This window comes from Patagioenas fasciata, chromosome 8 (assembly GCF_037038585.1).
Source record: "Patagioenas fasciata isolate bPatFas1 chromosome 8, bPatFas1.hap1, whole genome shotgun sequence".
NCBI classification, from domain to species: domain Eukaryota; kingdom Metazoa; phylum Chordata; class Aves; order Columbiformes; family Columbidae; genus Patagioenas; species Patagioenas fasciata.
The window spans coordinates 14,829,972-14,847,658 of NC_092527.1; the positions used below are offsets into that span (position 1 = coordinate 14,829,972).

The 17,687-nt window shown below is 40.1% G+C and overlaps 1 protein-coding gene across 8 annotated transcripts in view; it reads left to right on the top strand.

Annotated features, from left to right (window-relative positions):
• Positions 1–17,687, top strand: part of ZMIZ1 (zinc finger MIZ-type containing 1) — a 345,891-nt gene that overhangs the window by 214,607 nt on the left and 113,597 nt on the right. For all 8 annotated transcript variants that reach the window (XM_071811737.1, XM_065843042.2, XM_065843046.2 and 5 more), the window contains one exon: positions 2,020–2,125. In XM_071811737.1, coding sequence (XP_071667838.1) covers positions 2,020–2,125 — 106 coding nt within the window. The remainder of the gene's footprint in view (positions 1–2,019; positions 2,126–17,687) is intronic.

Sequence of the window (17,687 nt, forward strand, 5' to 3'; positions counted from 1 at the left end):
AATGTTTACACATTGATGAGACATGCCCACAGGAGCCTTTAACAAGATGTTTTTTTTCAGAGGAGCTTTCTCCCTGCTTCCTACTGATCCCTAACGCTGACCTGTCAGTCTGCAAGTAGGAAAGGGGAACAGTTTGATTTCCAAGCGTATAAGTGTCCTCCAGATCTCATAGTGACCCATCAGGCTGCACTCCTATTGCTACCTTAGCCTGAAATACGAGATATCTTGTTGTTCGGCTGTTGTTCTTTTTGTTGTGGGGTTTTGTTTGGTTGGTTTTGGGGGGGTTGTTTGTGGTTTTCTTGTTTAATCCTGTTTTGAGCAAGTTTGGATCCGGAGTTTTAGCCAGGATATTAACAACAATCAGACTTTCAAGTGTAAAGGGTTAAAGGCTGACCTACCAAGTTGGAAATGTTTTGTGATTTATCAAACATAACTGCATTCTTTCTCACAAATTTTGTTTCCTATTTAAAACTTAGAGCTGTACTTGTAAAGAGAAACAGGAAATAAAAACAGTAGGTGTGTTCTAAGTTTGTGTATTATTGTACTGATTATCCAAATTCTCATTTCATTTCCCTGAATCTCTGCACTGTTCAGTTTTGAGAGGGGAGGGTTAAAAGGAAATAAGGAGGGGACACTTCCACCTGATAAATTAATGCAAACTGGTAACTTGTAAATTAGTAGGAACAACAGAAACAATGAAAGTCTGCCTGGAAACTTTACCCATTAGAGTTCTTTCTTAAGAGAGATTTGATTCTTTATTGTTAATTAGGAAAAGTGTATATTAGGAAAAGTGAATATTGGAAAAAGTTCCAGATAGTAATCTGCATGTAATAGTGTTGAGTAGGTAGGGCAGAATAGTGCATTTATTTACCATTTGTAGGCTATTGCATATGTTGGTTCTTCACTCTGTTCTGTACTGCTGGTTTTTTTTGGGAGAACCAGTCCTGAACACAGAAAATTGCAGGGTCGTTAATTTAGAAAGAAGCTTTCAGATGGAGATAGGGGTGGGAAAAGGGTATTTTCTAGTATTGTAAGCTATTTAGGATAGGAACTTCCTTTTGCTTCACCCAAGGAAATAGTGTTCTGTTTCTTGTGGGGTTCCTTGACCGTTGTTTCGATGCAAAGCAGTAATGGCAACATTAAGAAAAACCTGTTTTATCTGTACCTCTGAGTCTGAAGTCATCTTGTGTCACTGAAAAGCACTATAAAAGCTCTACTGTGTGTAACTGCAGCATAGTTTGCCAGAATGACCACAGTATTGTATTTATCCTAGGCAGATTTTCATGAGGATGCATTCTTGGCTGATAGCTGAGTTGCTGGCCTGGAGAAACACTTGACTGCTTTTAGTCCTTAACCTGCAGCCTTTGATTTGCCTGATTTTCGCTAGTTCTTCTAGATCAGCTCACATTCCCAGAAGTCCAAAGAAAGAAAAAAAAAGAAAACAAAAATATCTTCTTTCTCTATCTAATGTGTTTGGCAAATACGTATTTATTCTAAGACTGTAGTAAATGCACTTCCCAACACGGTATTGTTGAAATGCAGTGACTGCACCAGTGATCACAGCGCCCGAGAAGCTCCCGTTGGTGTGGAGGGCGTTTCAGCCAAAAGGACCTGGGGCACGGCTCTTGGGAACAGGGTCGGGAACTGCTTGTGACACAGAGACAGACACTTAGGGACTTCTCATCCCCAAGTCTCAAGTACAGTAAAATTTGTTCTGTACAATGTTTGTGTACGTTTCTTTTGCATTATTGCTTCTGGAAAAGCTTTGTCTCTCCAGCTTTCATGCAACTACCAGGTCAAGTGGTCAAAAAAACAGATGACCAGAAGACCCCTGTGTTCAGTGTGCTGTGCTTGCACTGAAAACTACCGAAGAGCAATGCCTTATATTGTATTTGTTCCCATTTTTGTTTTGTGGATATCACAGCAGATTCAGTTGCCCAACATTAGTGCTGATAAGCATGTTAATGTAACTTTGCAAAGAGCTCAAATAACCCCTAATGAAGTTTTCTCTCTTTGCAGGTGGTTAGTCGAGTGGCAGCTCAGCAAGGATTTGACTTGGATCTTGGATACAGGCTACTGGCAGTATGTGCAGCCAACAGGGACAAATTCACTCCAAAATCAGCTGGTAGGAAAACTCTTTTTTTTTTTGTGTGTGTGTGTATTACTAATTCTTGGATGGTTATATTCTGAATAAATGTGACCTGGTACTGTCTTGCATTCCTTAAAAAACAAAACCAAACCCAAACACGTATTTAATGGTAATAGTGCTGCTGCTTTTAGCATTTCAATGGCCTGCTTTTTTGAGGATACATGACTTTGGAAATTTACGTTTTCCCTGACTAGTGTATTTGTTGCCCTGCTTGATCTTATAGATGAAATGTTACTTTCAGAAGCACTGATATTTAGTAATTTCATGGTGGGAATGAACACACTCAGGCCCCTCCATCTTGGTAAACCATTGATTTTGTGTCATGTGTCAACCTCCAAACCTTTCACATTCATTCTACACTCCCCAGTACATCTATTGTCAGATTTCTATTCCTTGACTGCATATGTCTGTGCAAAGAAGTACCATGGTTTCTCATACATATAGTTATTAGCTTTAGAATTGTGAGCCAAGGGTAGGTGGCAATCCTATTGGTATAGTATTAAGTAGCCATTTTTCCAGTATTTTACAGCAATAATCTGTTATAGGGCTCTGATCAAGTAGCAATATTTGATCATGATGTATCGCTGCTGCTCCTCTGTGTAGTACAAGTAGAAAATGCACTTTAGAGTCTTTCTGCTTCTCACATGTTTGATTTAACTGGAGCATTTAATTCTGGTTCTCCTTTTCTTAGCTGATGAATGTCAACATAATGTGCACTGGCTTGGAAAACAGGCAGATAACTGTTCTGTTTCAGACTGAGCATGGATAACTTTTCTGCTTAGTACTAAACTGGTATGCAGTCCCAGTTTTAGAACACCACAAAAGGTTACCTTCTTCTGAAACAGTGATTTGTAGTCAACTGATTGGGTTGTTAACACTTCTTTTCATGTTCCTTTTCGGTTTTTATCAGCCCCCAAATTCCTTACTCATGGCTACCTTTTGTCCTAAGTGCTCTAAGCACATGCAAAAGTGCCTTTCACATCAAGGCATATTCGCCGAACTTACTGATTTATCTTTTGTATGGGAAGGGATCATTAATTTTTACTGAATATTGAATAAACTGTCTGATTTTCATCTGGGAGAACTGTGTGGAAGATAAAACATTCAGTTGACCAGGATGATCTTCTTATTTTATTTATTTTGTGAATTGCTAGTAAGTTTCTCCAGTTGTTTGCTATCACATCTGTTCTTGATTTTTTTTTTTTTTAAAGCTTGTCAGATGAGGATTTCTGACTATGAGTGCATTAAGTGAGACACTTTGAAAATACACCTGTTAAAAGCAGTGATACCCCCTCTCTTGCCAGTTCTTCCTGAGGGATATGTGTAGTGTGTTAAGTGAGGTTGTCATCTCTGGATCTTTTAATGTTTTAGTCCTTTTCCTTTAGGCTTGGATGAGGGGATAGTCTTGAAAACCACTGATCAGTCTTCACATCCTAGAAAAGCCCAATGTCAGTGTCTGTTTTCTACCAGTACTTACTTTTTGGGAATATATGTGATTTTTTTAACTCATTACAGTAGCAATCTGTACAGATTTCAGTCTTTCCATTGTTAATAGATATGATACTGGGAAAGATGGTAATGAAGACATGTGCTTGTCTCTCAGTGTATTCTAAAAAGCTTCTCAGTCCTTTGCTTTGCTTCCTACTTCCCAGTTTCATGTACAACTAATTTCTTAGCATTATATTATATATTTGGTTTCACTAATATTTTTACCATGTATACAGTTGTTTCGCTAGTTATTCCTGGGCTTTCATCATGCCCATCCACACTGTGTTTTTTTAGTGCTCATCTTGTCTGTACTAACTACTCATATCTTGGGGCATACCAGAACATATTTTTTGATATGCCATGTATAGCCCCTACTTTAAGGCTGCCACATTCATGTATGATCTGCAAGAGGTATGTCACTGAATGGGCGACTTGAAAGACTGGCGTTACAAAGTCATCCTGACTTTTTTAAAAGGGTTAATTCCAATATCTAAATGAATTGACGTCTTCTGATTTCCACAGTAACAGTGTCTCTACTCATTCGCTTTTTGTAAAAATGTTGAGATTGCCTTTTACCTTTTTTTTTTTTTTTGTAAACAGTGAGCATCATTGAAAACTGCCTTTCAGTATTTGCTTAAGTTGTTGTCAAGGATGCTCTCATGTTGTTCTGAGTAACTAATTATTTCTTTCTGTTACATCTGTTGAATGACACCTTCAACACTTGTTCCAGTCACTCTTCTACAGACATCCTGTGACGGAGCAGGGGGACCACCCCAGCCTGGCATCCCTCGGGTCTGCTGGTTGGCAGAGCACAACTGATAGTCCTCCTCCCGTTCTCCAGGGACTCCCATCCAACACTGTTGGGTGTTGCCGAGCCACTGTTAGATGTCCCGCTTCTTTGTCTACCTTGTTTTACTTGGCCGTGTAGATAGTTAACAATTAGCTAATACAAATCCGTTTAGAGAATGGCCTGAGGCGGAGACCCGTGTGGCATGAAAAGTATTAAAAAGTTGTCGTGTGTGTGCTTTTAAATAGTAATGATGATTTAATGACTGTACCTTTTGTCTCTGCGTTCTGGTGTTTGTACCTGAAATAATAGCTGTGCCTCCTTTTATTCTGCTCACCCATGCTGCTGCATCTGGGCCGCTGCCTCAGCAGGAGGTCAAATACAGCGCTTCCCACCCCGAAGACAAATGACAAAGACTTTAAGAATATATCTGTCTCTTTTGGTGACAGCTGCTCCCCAAACCTTCCACGGCAAATTCCTTTGCCTTGTTGTGACACCTATTGGGACCGGCCCAGCAGGTGACCTGCCTGCTCATTTGCTTTCCGACTGCAGCAACCTCAGTGGTGCTTTAGTGTGTGAGCACATGGATGTTTGTGTAGTCAGGTTTTTCTGCCTGAAGAGACTTTCTTTCTGAATAGTGCTTGCTTGGACCTTTCCTCGGCATGCTGTCTGCTGTTTTGTGCTTTTCATAGAAGATTTTAAGTGGCTTGGTAGCTTTGTTTTAAGGTCTACTATTCAAGAAAAAACAGAGTTCACCAATTGAGTGTTGGGGTTTGTGTGGTTTGTGGGCGATTTTTTTGTTCTTTTGTTTGTTTGCTTGTTTTTTAAAGAGTGGGGGAATAACTTTCTCTTCTGAAATATTTTTTTAAAAAAATACTTTATCGAGCTACTGAATCTCATTGCTCTTGTAGCTCCTTTTGCTTTTGTCAGGAGGCCAAGCTGAGGCCAGACAAGGGGACGACAGGATGAGATCATACAGAGAGCTTTGTCAGAAAAGGACAGTGTTCAGTGTCTCTGTAAAAAGAGAGAGAGGGAGGAAGGAGCCCGAGGGCAGAACTGTGCAGAAAAGACACTTTAGCTGTCACTGGGAAGCTACAGCAAACAAATGCTGTGATAGCTTGGATGGTCAGCTAAATGTTAGATATTTGATAGCAGAGGTAGCAACCCCTTTTTGATATTGCTTTGTTTTCAGCCCCTAAGGCTCTACCTGGTGTGCTTTTGTTTTTATTTTTCAAGAGCAGTATTAGTTAGTAATCTTAATTTTATATGAAGCCTAAGCTAGAACTTTGTAGTATTTGAGGATTTTACATTATGTTTTGTTCCTTTTTATTTAGTTTTAGTGGTTGTAATGGAACATCCCTATTATTTTACAGTTATTAGTGGCTCTGCTACCAAAGCTGTGAATGAATTGGACTCTGGGTTAACAAGGGCATTTGCAGTGAGAGTGCTGAAAAATGGTGGTGTTAAAACATCACTGGACAAGATACTGAGACCTAAGGTACATCCTGATTAGGGTATATCACCTAGCATGTTTTACTGCCTTGTTTCAAAGCAATAGTATAGATTGGGCAAAGTGTCGTTTTGTGTATTATCCAACTTAGAGAAATGAGAGAAGAGACGAAATGAGGCTTCAATGTGAATGAGGAAAAGGTAGAAAGTAAGGATAACCTCTAGATTGCAGAGGAGCATAAGGCTTGATGAATACTTTGCCAAAGTTTCCAACAATAAAGCTTACATCGTCTGTGGAGGCAAGACAAAGCAAGGTGGCTAAAAGGATTACAAGTATAGAATGGAAGTGACTGCAGCCAAGGCCGCTGGCATCCCTCCAGTGTGAAGGGACCAAATGATCAGCATGCCTGCATTTGGAAAGAAATAGCGTAGAAAATGTCAGTCTCATGCCAAAAATTTTCAGCAAATTAGCCAAGTCAAAATGGTCTCATGACTAGAGAAGAAATACAAATGCTGTACCTGTGCTTAGCAAAGTGGCTGATAAGAGGCATGAGTAGGCAGCTTTATGAGAGCAGAGTAGAAGAGCTTGGCTTACATTGTTCATGAAATGAAAGCTGAGCAGGGTTATGGCATGTCTGTAAATACTAACAAATAACATAGAACAAGAACTATGAAGCTACAGGACAGTGTTTGCAAGAAAACGTATAGGTGTAAATTGAATAAAGTATTGAAATAAGGGGGAAATTCTGAACTGTTAAGGCAGTTGCATTTGGAATAGGTTTTCAGTTAGAATGACAGTGGAGAGAGAAGGAGCAGAGGAAAGGAAAATGGAAAATCAAACTGCTTTTTAAAGGTAAAACCCAATAAACGTATGAAACTGACTGTATAATGTGGTTCTTGATGTAGTTGAAAGCTGGTTAAGACCATTTTATCTGTGTATTTCTAAATTCTCGGTACATTTCCATGCAGCTGTCTCATCTAGTAGTACTTACTGTCCTAAAACTGTCCACTCGACACTCTTCATTAAAATAAAGGTATCATTTTCTCTTAGCCGTTACCTTCTGAAACGGCTTCTGATGCAGAAGACTGGGTACATTTCAGGTGATCCCTCAGTTCCCTTTCTAGCTCTTAGCACAGATACTCACTGTGTGCCCTTGATCGCCTTGCTCTCTGTTTTGTAGTTTTGTATCTTTGAAGCAAGGATAAAAATACACCTTCCATCTCACTCTTATTTGTCTGGTTTAATTAGATTCAATATTATGCAGGACAGAAACTATCTCTTTCCCTGTGGGTATGTATTCAGTGCAGTGGAGCCATGGTTTCAACTGGGACACTTACACTTTGTGGTTATACAGATAAAATAATTCTGTTCTGGAACATGTATTGGCAAGATATACCTTTGTTGCACCTAAGGCTCTCTTTCCTAAAGGTTCATAGTATGGATACTGCAAATACATGAGTAATTCATTGTTAATTTATGCAGATTACAGGGTTAGTTTCGTTAGTTTCTGCTAATGAAGTCAGCACCTTCCCATGGCCAAAGGGAAGCACAGTCAGTACTGTTGCTTAGTGGCAAGCAGCATTCATCTCTGTCTGTAGTCTGTGACAGCCACATTCACAGTGACTGCAGAAAAGCGGATCACAAGGAAGGCACAGCGGACTTCGCCAATTTGCCTTGCCCAATAGTTTACTTAGAACAAAACTCTAGAAGACCTCCAGTGTGGAAAATTATATCCTGCATCTTGAGCCTCTGTCAGGTTGACCTGACATGCGACAGGCTTGTCAGGAGTCAGCTCTCAACCTTGAGATCTTGAGGTGGAGTGTCTGAAGAGCTGCAGAATGAGAGATGCTCTTCCCCACTGGACCTCACTTGTTCGAGCTGTTCCTGTTCCTTTCCTATGAGATGCCTCCTGCTGAGGCACTGCGTCTGCCTTCTGTTCTTAGAAGAAAAACTATCATACTTGTGTCTGACTTTTATTATCCTTGGCTTGGCAATTCCTCTTCATCTTTGTGAATTTTAGGAACTCATGACATACCCATGTAGATAGATATTATTTTGCTGGAACAGAGATTTACTCCTTTTTGGCTTTGACTGCTCTGTTGTGCAGTTGAACACCTGTGTTTATAAAGCAGGTTGCATGACTGAGCTGCTGCTTCTTTATTCTGTCTAGCTAAAATATCAGGTGGTTTATCTCACCCATTCTTTTTGACATTTGACAGGTCCTTGTTACCATGGTACCAATTCTGACTTTGAAAGATGGAGCAGTAAAACTGTGTTGCCAGGTTGGAACATTTTTTCACTAATGCCTTTACTGTAGCACTTAGGAGAATTGCAGAGACTCAGCTATAGCAACAAGCGAGCTCTGCTGTTTCCTTAGTCTGTACCTTGGGTTTTCATGAGGCTGGTGCTTACCTGGATGCTCACTTTGCTGTGGATTTGAATGGTACAGAGAATTAGTTCATCATGCAGTTCCTGGGTGGTATCTTTTCCTAGTGTGTGAAACACACTTTCACTTGGACTGGAGTTGGCATTCTCCAGAAAAGATTTCTGTTGATTTCTATCACTGTTTTCTGTCTTCTGCTTCAGGGACCACATATGTGCTGAGAGCAACTGAAAGTTTGGTGACAGAGACAGACTAGAGCTTGGTCATGGTGTAAATGTTGATGTTTTCTTTTCTGTTGTTGTTTCGAGTAATATATCTGTTCCTTTGAATTTGAGTTAAGTCACAAAGGGAAAGTAAGAAGGGAGGCAGCTGTGAAAACATACATATATTCATGGGAGATAAGAAAGCAAACTCTTCAGAATGGCATTTGCCCTTTACAAGTTACCTTTCCTCAGCTTACACCATGCAGTCCTGAACATGTTCCCTTTTGAGCTGCAACGCATCCAAATGTGCACCCAGCCTGTGTGTCTTGGAGGCATTCGGAGAAGTTTGCGAGGAGTCCGGCTATGAGAACAGTAACAGCGGCTTCGACAGGGCCTGGTACCTGTTCTGCTGCTGGAGGGCTGAACTACTGAAAGCACCAACTGTGCAAACAGATCAGATCGTCAAGCTCCAGGACAGTGGGTTCGCCTCCTAAATACAGTTTGGGATTCCACTGGCTGAAAGTGCAGATCCGCTCCTAATTCCTGCAGGTTTCTCTGCATCAAGTAGTCAGCTTGTTAAGAAAAGTTCTTGCTCTGAATACTTGAGAGATGACACTCTGGGAAACACACTGGTTGGTAGACAAGACCTTATATATAGTATTTCTTTTTAAAAAGAGAGATTTCCATGTTCAGAAGTCTAGCTGTGAATAAGTGTTTTAGTGTTCCATCATGTTCAAATACACCTGTTAATGTATGGCAATAGCAAGGTATTTATATAAGTGCTATGTGATAAAATACATTCATTTAAATATCAGTTAAAGAATAATCAACGAATGATAAGAATTCATCATCGTAGATTGTTCTAATTTGTGTTAGTCTTCGTGCCTCTTCATGAGGGGGAATTTAAGGGGAAAGACCACAGAAAAACAGAAAATGGATTTAAAGAGGCTGTGAAGTAATATATGCCCAAAACAACAGAAAATGGATTTAAAGAAGCTGTTAAGTAATATATGCCCAAAACAAATGCAGTATTGTTCCTTATAACATGTGCTGTTTTTCTGAGAAGTTCAGCAGAGGTTAGTATGTTCATGTTTGATAAGGCTTCTCAGTTGTTTCCATTGTATGGATTCTTTTTGTCTCAACTTCAGTTTCAATAGCACATGTAAAGAAAACCGTCAGATTAGCTTTCCTCTGCAGGTTTTCTGGATGTTAAGGTAAGTACTCTGTTTTTTGATAGTCTGATTAAAACTACAAAGATATTTGTGTCTTATTGTGAACTTTTAAAAAAATTCTCGTAAATCCATATTTTCCATATTTATTCCTGACACACCTGTATATGCTAAATCGTGCTTTGTAGCAGTTATCAACAACACCTGTAGACCCATTCAATGTATTCCTTATTTCTTTGAGAAATGCCTGCATTTAAAGTGTACTCGGGTTACTAATTTTAGTGGACAGAACAAGTTACGACTCTTTAATCCTGCTTACTTGTGTTGTCATTTCGCAAAGCCACATTGAGGGCTCTGTAGATTCAAACCTGCAGCCACAGGCACCAGATTAAAATGTGCATCTTATAAAGGAAGCTCTCACAGGAAACATAAAATTAAACATTAATAAAGGCAAATATTACTGAATTGGCTTTGAACTCAATAATAGAAGGCTGAACAGGGGCTGCTTCTGAGGAGATATATTGAACACTGAACATCCACGGACAAAGCAGGGTATTTGTTTCTTGTGTGATAGTTTCCCCTATGATTGTCTGGTCAGACCCAAATGACATTAATCTTCCTCGTTCTGGAAGATATTGTCTTTCCATCATAGGAAAAAAAAATCGTGTGTTTACTACAGAAATAATTTCAATTAAGGCAAAGAACCAAAGAGACCTCTCGGTTCTCAGTGTGAAAAATGACTCACTACTGGTCTGAAATGAGATATTGAGATGTACATTGCTGGAAATCTATAAGAGTTGCTGTCTCCTACTGGGAATGTTGGAGAGGGCCTAGTGGTCCTAGAGAAGCCACATACCAAGCAGTGAGAGCATGTTGCTTTGGAGGTTTTGTAGTATTACAACCAAATCTGTGTGTTTGAAATAATTAGCAGTAGCTACAGTGACTGTGACTTGATCAAAGGAAAAACAAGAAGGTATTGCACTTGTGTCACTGTTGTGCTGTCTTGAGAGCAAAACCAAAGACTTCAGGTAGATTTGTGTTAGAACCAAAATTGTGTAAACCTCTTTTCTCTATTCTGTTACGACATCTAGCATGCTTTACAGGACAGTAAATAGTTTTTAAGTTCTGATTTAAAATTTTACTCAATTTAGGTAAATATACATCTGATACTTGGGGATGAGCACCATTGTGAGCTGGAGAAGGGCTAGGCTGACATTGTGGTCTATCAGAATGGAAGAAAGAAAAAGCTGTTCTTCCAAAAGAAAGATTCTTTTTTCTTCTTTCAGTGTGTGGAAAAAATAATACATGAAGACAATGTCTTTAGTTAGGGCGAATTCTGTTTTGGTTGGATTGTTCTCCCAGCTTGCAGTGCCAGCGGCAGAAGCTGCTGGGGCAGGTGGTGGCAGTGCGGTGGGACAGAGCTCTTGCCCCTGCGCCGCCCTCGGTTGTATCCAACAACTGCGTGAAGCTCTGTGCTTGGCAAGGGACCTGGGCACTGATCCACCTGTTGGAGTCTTGACAGAGGGGCAGAAATAAGTACTGTGTTGCCTGTTTGTCTTGAGTGAGCAGGGTCATCCTCCATGCAGAATCGTTCAGAGCTGCTGAAGGGACAGAAAGCTGTGGTTTGAAACAAGAATGTCTGAGGGCGAAGTCCTTAAGCCTGTGACGCAAAACTGGTGGATCATCAAACTACTGCTGAAGGCTCGATGGGATCCTTTGGTTATTGATTATCATGTAACTCTGACACACACCAAAATTCAAACTGTGTGAATTTATTGCTAATATGAGAACCCAAACCCTTTGTCAGGGCAAAGAAGTCGACTCAGCAGCCAGTCATCCTGTAGAGTCCTTGGTAGGAGCTGGGCTTCAAACAGGAAGTCCTTATGAAGGACAACAAAGTGGTTTTCAGCATCTCTTTAGAACAACTACATACACAGAGGCACTTCAACATTTTGCTTTTTTTCTTTGGTTGTAGTGTGTGGGGTAGCAAACATTGAAGGTGATGTTAGAAAAACAGAGGGGAACTTGTGACTGCCATGTCTGGCTTGGCACAGTCCCCTTTGGTTCAGTCAGCACTACAGACTGCCAGGCTGCCACAGCTGAAAGGGTGTTCTGTGTTCCTCGTGTTTCCTTGCTCTGGTGGAGCTCACATCTTCGTGCGTCAGTGACAAATGTGTGCTTTCACTCAGAGACAGTGGAACAGCCAGAGTCTCCAGCTCTGGGGAGGGTTATGTTTGCAAATTCAGGGAGGATGGGAAATATATTGGCCCCATATGTAATTAAATCTTTAACTTGTCAATCAAATAGTCTTAAAAAAAAAAACTCTACAGAAACAGGATGATGACCTCTAAGGATAGTCTTCAGAATGCTGACACTGATACGTGGTTGACAGTCTCTGCATGATACAAGTCATTCTGTTTTGTAGAGAAGAAAATACAACTAGACTGAGGATCTGGAGGGAGTGTGAGCCTATATGTGCATCTATTGTGAATAAAATATATTTGGACTGTGGTTTGAAAGCATACTGGAAACTTGGAATGGTCAGATATTAATTATATACGTTGCCCCATAAAATGAAACAGTTTATTCTGCAGGTGCCACTTAGTCTACAAAGATGAAGGGGAAAAAAAAAGAAGTCTGTTAAGGATCATTGTTCTATTGTTGTATTTATTTGCATAGGTCATGTTTTTATCTGCCTTTCGTCTCTCTGTCCAAAACTCTTATCCTGATGTCAATAAAGCTATAAAGGTCACGGACAGATTGAAAATATAAAGCTATGCTTGAGGAAGCTCATGCCTGCAGAAATAACTGTCTTCTGTAGCGATGCTGGAATTAATTTTTAAGGTTCCATGTCTAGAAGAACTATTTGTTAATGAAACCTTTTCTGAACTCTTAATTCTCTCCTCCTCTGGAGAGAAAGCCTTGGTTGCTGGCTGCACAGGATGGTGAGAAGTTATGGATTTGGTGTTTTCAGTGTGCCCAGACCAAACATCATCTGTCCCGCACATTGAACAGTGGCCATTCTTTTGGCAGCTGTTTGTAAGTTTTCAAGCAGTACAAGAGTAGAGATGACAGAGTTGAAATAGGTCTATTCCTTTTACTGATGCAACAAAAAGATGTAGAGCAATGAAGGGAGAGGTCACAATTATGGGAGCGGAGGAGAAGGACAGCGTGTGTCTGCTTGGCCTGCAAGCTGGCAAATTCTCCATGAGTGAGTTAGTGTGGGAGAGCCTCAATCTCAGGTTAAACATACAGATTTAGGGATGAAAAATCTAGATGTGTCCAGGAAATCCCAGTCTTTGTGAGATCGGCAGGTAATAATGTGGTTCTCAATTGTGGCATGTGCAAGTTAATAAGCAAATAATACCCCATAACTAAAATCACTAGTTAAATGATTTTTCTTATTATATATCTCCTTCAACCCAAATATATCAACCTATCTTTACAAACTAAATGGCCTTAAAAGAACTATATCAGTTCTGTCACTGGAAGTATATGCATTTAATAATCCAACCTGTTTGTTCTTATTCTGTTTTTGTGTTTCCAGATGCACTCATGAATTAGATGGGATAGTTTGTTTCTCTATATCATCAGCTTTCTCTTCAGTGTAATTTGAGGCTGGACCTTTTAAACATTTTTTTTATGTTGTTTTGAAAGCAGAACATTAGGTATGTGCCAACTGGTTTTGAGTAAATGAAGGACCAGCCGTCTCACAGCACACACAGTTGTGAGTGGAGTTTCTGAAAAATGGCTAAATAAATGGGATTTCTGATTAATATTTTCCAAAGAGTGGTTGGTATTTTAGCTGTATATTTACTGGTACCATTGATGCAGACCGCATAACAAACAAGGATTGTGATAAGGGCAGAGTCTTCAGAAGAAGTGCTCTTCGGGGTTTCTTGTTTATTTTGAGTAACTCTTTCTGTAGAATTTTCCATAGTGACCTCACTTCTTGGGTTTCTTACTGTTTTCATCTTCCCCCTCTGCTGCTGTATCCTTCCAAATCCACATTTAGTTGGATGTGCTTGCAGTTAATACTGGCTGTCACGTGTTCCAGGTTTTAAAAGGCCATAAAGACAGAAGGATGGGGTGAAGTATCTGAGTTAAAAGGGTTGTTGAAGATGCTATCTGTGTGCTGAATACAATTGCATGGACATGTTAAAAGACATCAGATTTTCCTCTAGAGGTGTTCAACAGAGCAGCGGGGCAGGGCATGGGGCTTTGATCTTGCTGCTTTGCTCTGGTGTGTCCATGGAGGCACCTACCTGTCCCGTGACCTCTGGGGACTTGAACTGTTACTTCTGTTGTCTGTATGAGTGATTTTTCGTGTTCTCGCATTCCTCATGCAGTGTTTTGGTTTGGTTTTTTTAATGCTTTTATTATTTTGTGTGTGTTTTTTACACGGCTTTAAAATATCTTGAATACCAGGACCTAAAAGCCAATGTTCAAATGAAAAGGTAGGTCATTTACAGCAGGCACCTACCCACTGCAAGAACTAACAACAGTGAAAAGGATTCCTATATAGAATTAATTCCACTGTTAAGTAGATGCTAACTCGTAAATTTTCATTTATAGTATGTAGAGCACAACTTTTTGCCTTTTTTTTTTTACGTAAATGGAAAAGATCTGAAAAAAATGAAAAAAATCTGACTTAAAAAATGAGACTGGACCACCCAATTTCAAGTATGAGTGAAATAACTCTCATCATTCTTCAATCATGAAATTGTCATTATTCAAGAAAGCACTATGGCTATTCAGGAAAGGCCTATGCTTATTTTCTGAGAGATGCTTAGCCTCTTTTTACATGGTGTGAGTGAAGATGAGTTGTTTAAGTGCATTCCTGAATCAGAACCTTAGCACTAATCCTTCAGTCACTGCAAAGAATAAATGAGGGGCAAAGACAAAGGGCCAAATTAAAATCAACGAGATTCTATTCAGATGGGCTCTGCTTCAGCAAGCACATATCTAATTATAAGCACACAAGTAGGCTCACTGACGTCAAAGTTAATTAAACTGCTTAAATTTAGGCACATGCTTAAATTCTTTGCTGACTCAGTATTTTTGAGCTAACAAATAGTAGGGACAGCACTGCTGGGCCAGAGCATGATTTAGTGGATGGGAAGGAGTTTAAGCTCCCCCTTTCCTCCATCAGTTCTTCTGAGGTCTGCCTGCTGGCTTTTTATTTGAATTGCAGTGGTGAAGACATGTGTCAATATGTTAAATTTTCTTGGAGTGTTAGCTCACAATGCCTCCAACACGACAGTTGGATCTCTGGTATTTTAAAGCACATTTCCCCCGTGCGGTGTGCTGTGCGCTGTGGCAGGACTGTGCCCAACTCAGTCGACTTTTCGGCTTTGTTTTTGCTGATGCCACTCACGTGAAATGAATCCTTTCATCCAGTCTCTGAAATCCCAATTACTAACTCGTTTTTGTAACAAAACTAGGAATTAAGAAAGTATGTAGACAGGAGTATTAAATGAAGAATGCCTGTCACACATAAGAAGCTTTGATTCCTTTGGTTTCATGTGTTATTTTAATGTATGATGTCATAAATAAATAACTCATTATTTCTTAGCCTTGATTCATTAAGCGCCTAGTAAGAACTTCCCCTGTGGGAATATGAAGGACAACATGATACTTCTTACACAGAAACACACATATGGGAATTTCAGCCACATTTCATAAATGAGCTGGGGCCGGTTGTGTGCTTTTAACTATGCTCCCTGCCTCAGCGACACAGTAAAGTTGCCCTGATGTACTAGCAAGGGATTAATCAGGGAGGTGCTCTGCAAAAGATCATATTTCTTCCACTTGGTAAAACTCAAGCCATGGGGACTTAGGGGCTGCAAAGGAAGTCAATAAAGTTATCAACAGCAATAAGTTCAAAAAAGAAAAGCAGCTAAGAGAGCTAAATAAATAAAGACTTGTGTTTTAAAAGGTATTCAACATTTTGTTTATGTGTACGTTATCTACTTATCACTATTTCCTAGTAATTGCCTGAGTGTAAAGCTTCAATTTAATCACCTTCCTTTAGATATCAGAAAATGACATGTATTTATTTATATATTCATATCTTTGTTGTTAAAAAAAAAAAAAGTGCGTTCTCTACTGATGACTTCTGCATCAGTTTCACTGATAGCGACTGAAAGCTGTTGCTTTTGGCAAAGTACTCCATTACCTGTTCAGGCTGCCTTGACAGAGAATGGGTAACCTCGTAGTCAGTATTTGTGTCATTTATTTTGTGCCAGTTAGTAGCTATATTCATGGTCTAGAGTAGCATGGTCTAACCAGGTGGCTTGCAAGTTAAGCCAGAGCTTCAGTTTGACTTGGTTCCCGTTGCTAGGTGAGGTAAAGGAAGGAGAGAGGGAGCAGTGTCTAACAAGAGAGTGACAAAGCATCAGCTTTCCCCTTCTGGGCATCTCCCACGGTATCTCCTCTCTCCCGTAGCAGCTCATGGTTCTGCCCATAGAGTCGGAGCAGCTACTGGCACTGCTGAAACCATGCACAGGGAGTTAGAGGATGGGAGCAACCCATCACGCAGGCAGCTTTCTCATGAATATACTACAAATTGTCATCTTTGGTGGGCATCGTCTCAGCCAGCAAAGCAAGAGAAAAACTCAGGCCTGAATGGTCAATTTTTTGACTGTCTTTTTTGTAGAGTATTCCTTGACTGCATCCCATGTGACTCCCTAAGATGATGATTTAGTTCATTTATACCAGGACATTCCTTTAACAATTTTTTTTTTTTTTTTTTTCCCAATCGTATGTGTATATTGTGCATACTTAGCAGGATGAAAGTGTCAAACTATATCTGAAACACTTATGATAACAGAAGGATTGAAGTGGGGCCACAGTCATTTATACATAAAAGTTGTCTAAATGGATAACAGGTTACAGTAGAACTTGTAATATAATGACCTAAGTGGGCAGATTTAGTTATGATTAGAACATACTGCAGGAGGTCTTGAGTTTCAGCTGGGGCTTCACTGTAGACTCGTCTCTCTTTTTTCACAGCTGGCCCTCTGGATTTCCATTCTCAGTTACCTTGGATGCTTCAAGGGACAGTGGGTGGCTGTTAGAGTCACCACGCAGTCCCTTGTTTGCATGAGGACTTTGGAATCTTTGTTTGGAAGCATCTCAAATATAAATATAAATATTTGAGATTGTATAAAAACAATCAGTTGAAGAGAGAACACAGTCATTTACTGACTACTACAGAGAATACTTTGAGGAGCAAATCCATTTCCCACTCTCGATTCTTTTCTTTTTATCATCTCTTTGTTTCTGGGGTTGCTGTTAGGGGACAGTTAAGAACAAGTGGTACGACCTGTCTCTCACACTTGCAGAGCGCGAGAGCATGGTGCGTCCTGTGGGCTCCAAGAAACAACGCGAATCTCTTAAGTGCTTGTGGCAGCAACCATGCAAAGTGTACGTATGTGCAGGGTCTGTGCAGTTTGAAGTACTCCTGCTGTCGGTAAATAACTTTCTCATTCAAAAGGCTAATCGCGTGTTCTTGTTAGAGAAGCTGAAGTGGAGTATCTCCAGAAAGAGCTGCTTTCTGACCTTTAAAGCTGTTACCTCTAGGGCAGAGTGAAGCGGGATATTTGCCTCTCTATTGACTGTGACATTTCTGTCCTAAAAATAGATCACTACAATCCCTTTCTGGTTCAGACCGGCACCCTCTACGGGTACATAATATTCACTCGGGTCTTCATTTTTCAGAGGTTCTGAGTAGCTGGATATGCCAGACAGAAGGCAGAAGCCCCCACATTGGGCCAAGAAGGTGGAAAAAAAAAGGAAGGAAAGCACCTCACAGTGTTTTCATTTGCTGTAGTACAGAAAATGTTTCCTGGGGAAATCTTTAGCTTAATCTGAGTGTGCAGAGATCAGAGACGATTAATCCACTTAGTGGATCCTTCAGCAATGGAAAGTGGCTGCACAAATCTATGCAAACCAAGGGATCTTTTCTGTCGCCTTGGTTTACGTAGTTAAGAGTTATTATGTTCTTAGCTACAAGCATATGGGTTTATTCTGAACCACAACAAATGTTGTAGCTTA